Source organism: Carassius carassius, chromosome 49, assembly GCF_963082965.1.
Source record: "Carassius carassius chromosome 49, fCarCar2.1, whole genome shotgun sequence".
NCBI lineage: Eukaryota > Metazoa > Chordata > Actinopteri > Cypriniformes > Cyprinidae > Carassius > Carassius carassius.
In genome coordinates, this window is record NC_081803.1 from 8,734,827 (window position 1) to 8,738,668 (window position 3,842).

Sequence of the window (3,842 nt, forward strand, 5' to 3'; positions counted from 1 at the left end):
ATCAATAAAAGGAGGTAGAGGCATGATGGTTCAGGAAAATGCTGTGCAGAAACCTCATCACATATTCCCAGAACAAACTATTCTCTCTATCTTTCTCCAGTATATGCAGGTCCTATAGATACAGTATGCATGTCTTTTCTGTGGAGCTAATCAACTTTATGGGTGCCTTGTATAACTGTCTTATAAAATGTAAATCAGGCTATTCTATACTCTCCATCACGAGAGAACAAACAGTCCTGAGTGTGAAGGGGTGATGAAAGAAAAAGGAATACAGAGATAAACCTGTCTTTATGGAGCCTGTGTCCTGTGCAAACAAGGGATTAGGAAGGAATAGGGCCCCGTTCTCCACCTCTTTATGCCACTTTTATTTGGTTATCTGATACTACATGAGCTATCTCACGTTCATAAAAATTCACAAACTTTTGCCTTTGAAAAGAATCAATAGAGAGTGTGCATATTAAATTGATCAAGCAGTAGGAGTCTGATATCAGCTTTATTGTGAAAACATTTTTTTTTCCAGAACACCTAGAGCTAATATGTTGTTGAGTCATGTTTTTCATGTTTTTATATTGATAATTGACAGACTGCAGGCAAACATAGACGATTAGAGATGATTAGAGACTAGACGATTAGAGACGATTGGTCAGTTTTTATTTTAGAAGAGTTACAGCATTCAGATAAATTGCAGTAAACATGTTTACAAAGTGAGAAAAGATTTAGTTGTTGCAGTTTTATAAAGAAGTTAATGGACATAATAAAACCCTCTAAGGCCCCAGATGACTATAGTCAGTAAATCTCTCTCATTTCATCACTCTTTTAAGTCCTCTCATATATAAATATACTTAATAAGAAGATATAAAATATTTCTGAAACTGAAATTGGATCTTCATTCTACAAGTCAAAGCTAAAGGAAATGGATACAGATTTTTACCGTTCAAATAAAAACAAAGGAAAAGAAAAAGGATGAAAAGTAAATAGTATTATATGCAGTTATTTAAGTTTTTTGCACACAATCATACACAAAAATGCATTTTAGGGAATATTCTTCAGGGTCTGATTCTCAAAATGTTCTTCAACTGATTTCTAGGTTTTATAAGCACAGACACTACCAATCAAAAGTCTGTTGTCCGTTATTCATTTATTTAGTTAGTTTTTAATGTGTATTTTATTCAGCAAGGATGCATTAAATTGATCAAAAGTGACAGAAAAGAATTTATAATGTAACAAAATGTCCAATAAAATAAAAGCATGGATAATGGTTTCCAAAAAAAAAAAAAAGACTGTTTTCAACACTGATAATAATAAGAAATGTTTCTTAAGTGGCAAATCAGCCTATTCTCAAGGATCATGTGACACTGAAGACAGCTAATGAAAATTCAGCTCTGCTATCACAGGACAAATTCAGATTTATAATATATTAAAATAGAAAGCAGATATTTTCAGTTGTAATAATATTTCACTGTATTACTGATTTATCTTTTATCAAATGAATGCAGCCTTGGTGAAAAATGATAGACTTCTTTCAAAAATCTCACTGACCCCAAACTTTTTGAACGGAAGTGTAGATGCAAAAATTGTTTTGTAAAGAACTAAACAATGTTTTCAGTGGAATCTAAAATGGCCTTTTCTGTGTCATTAGGTTATAAAATAAAGAGTGTATGCCAGAATATTCATTCTACAGAACACAATTCTGATCAGTGAAAGATATTCGTTTATGAATTTTAGAGAAACAAGATGAATACATCTAAGTCTGGACTGACATTATGGCATCATTAGGCTCACAGTTCCCAAAGAAAATCTGAAACCTCTTGTCCACAAAGGTGTTCTTCCTCAAAAAATCTTCCAGTTGCTGCACAGACATCTCTATGACCTCTGCTCCTTCTTTCTCATTGAGCCCATGAGCTGCAAAGACCGGGAATTTGGATCGTTCGTCGAACGGGGCATTGTGATCGTAATCTACGCAGCAGTATGCTGACCACAGGTAGGTAGGAACGGCCACTCGGTCTATGTTGTTTCTACGGATCATCCTACCAGATGTGGTGACCCCCGTGACTATGTAGGCTTTACCGCGGCAGTAGTTGTTGAGTCGACGGCGGATGATGTGCTCGTGTTGTTTCCAGTAGCCCATGTTGAACTCGCGGATCTGTGGGACCACATTGGTGAGGGTGTACGTGGCTGCCTTGTCATCGGGGTGAGCCTGGTGCTCGTCGGGGTTCAGATGGCCTCGTTCGAAATCAACAATGTTTGAGTAGTCTTCCAAGATGGCCTGGGCATCTGCAAAACTTTCGTGGACATCATTAGAAGGAAATGGCTGCATCTCACCAGAGTCTGATTCTGTGGAGAGCTACAGAGAGTACAGAACATTTATGTAAAATCAACAACAGAATTTTAAGATATTTTAAAAAGTAGGTACATGTACCTTATGTATAGCTATGCAATCAGCCTAAATTTGTTTGATGGTTTAGTTTGTAAAGAAAATCAGCTTCCCTGCTGGTAAATGGCTTGTTGGCTGGTCTTATTTGGTTTAAATTGGTCTCACAGCATGGCCAAGCTGGTGTTCAACTGGTTTCACAGTCTGACCAGTTGGAAAGTGCCCGAAGCATGTTTAAAACCAGCCAACAGACCAAAATAATAGACCAGACACTTTTTTTCCAGCAGGTTGAGTTGAAAAGAATTGCTCAAAATCTAAACTTTGTTTTTTCATGCATCAAATCTACAAAGCTATCGATACAGTGATTAAAACTGTACTCATTCTGAGTGAAATGAGAACTGGTTACCTGAGGCTCGAACATCCAAGGAACATCAACCTTCTTGACGCCGTCGGAGCGTTTGAAAGTGTACGCAGAATACACCGGGATGTGATCCACCACATCATACAGAGTGACATACCGGGGCTTGCCGTTATAACGCTGGCAGATCTTTTTCAGTGAGCGGTTCTCCAGACCTCGCGGGGGTGTGCCCATATACATGAATTCACGGCATTCAGGTGAAAAATCTTTCTGCACTTCTGAGCGCACAGTGACGAGCAGAAAGCAGAAAAACACAGTCCAGAGATCCATTCTATAGAAATGAAACAGCTCTCCTTCAAAATCTCCTTCGAATAACTCCTTAGAAAGTCTCCCGTGGTGCTATTTTTTCATACAGTGATAGTCAAATAAGTGCTCACCACTCACCTGACGCACCACTCCTGCAGCAGTCACTGCTGACTGGAAGATCCTGTACTGTAACTAAAGAAGTGGGTGTACTGTATGTTAAAATGTTCAATAACAATGTTCAATTTTAGTTTAGATTTTTTAAATTCAAACCCAACTATAAACTCTTTTTCTTCACTATATATTATTTAATTCTTCTTATTTTTCCCCCTTGCTCCCTCAGTATTAATATGCATATTGTTGTAATGTTTTGTTAATCTTAAATCATTAAGAATGAAAGAAAAGATATATATGTATACACACACACACACACACACACACACACATATATATATATATATATATACACACACACATTTATTAGCATCACTTAGCACAATTATATATATATTTTTTATATTTTTTTTTTTTTCAAAATAAATACATAAATTCATTAATTAATTTATTATTACTGTATCCACATTGTTTTTGCTCTGTAATGCTAGAGAGAGAGAAATGTAGAAAATAAAATAAACACAACAAAAGCAATGACAAAAACCGTTCGAGTTTTACATATGTTCTTTAAGATGATAGCAGTGGATGGCGGTAATGCGCTGTTTTAGTTTTGGAGCCGGCTTCAAACCAAAAGAAGAAGAAGAGCCTCGCGGTTTATTGGATGGATTTCTCACGTGGTTCGTGTCCAACAGCCAT

At 36.6% G+C, this 3,842-nt stretch overlaps 1 protein-coding gene across 1 annotated transcript; it reads right to left on the minus strand.

The window, feature by feature from the left end:
• Positions 1–1,308: 1,308 nt before the first annotated feature.
• LOC132132636 (endonuclease domain-containing 1 protein-like) lies at positions 1,309–3,206 on the minus strand. The gene is made up of 2 exons (XM_059545077.1): positions 2,778–3,206; positions 1,309–2,344 (listed from the first exon to the last, which is right to left on the minus strand). Exons 1-2 carry the CDS (start codon positions 3,057–3,059, stop codon positions 1,745–1,747), a joined length of 882 nt encoding a protein of 293 aa, XP_059401060.1. The 5' UTR covers positions 3,060–3,206; the 3' UTR covers positions 1,309–1,744.
• Positions 3,207–3,842: the final 636 nt, after the last annotated feature.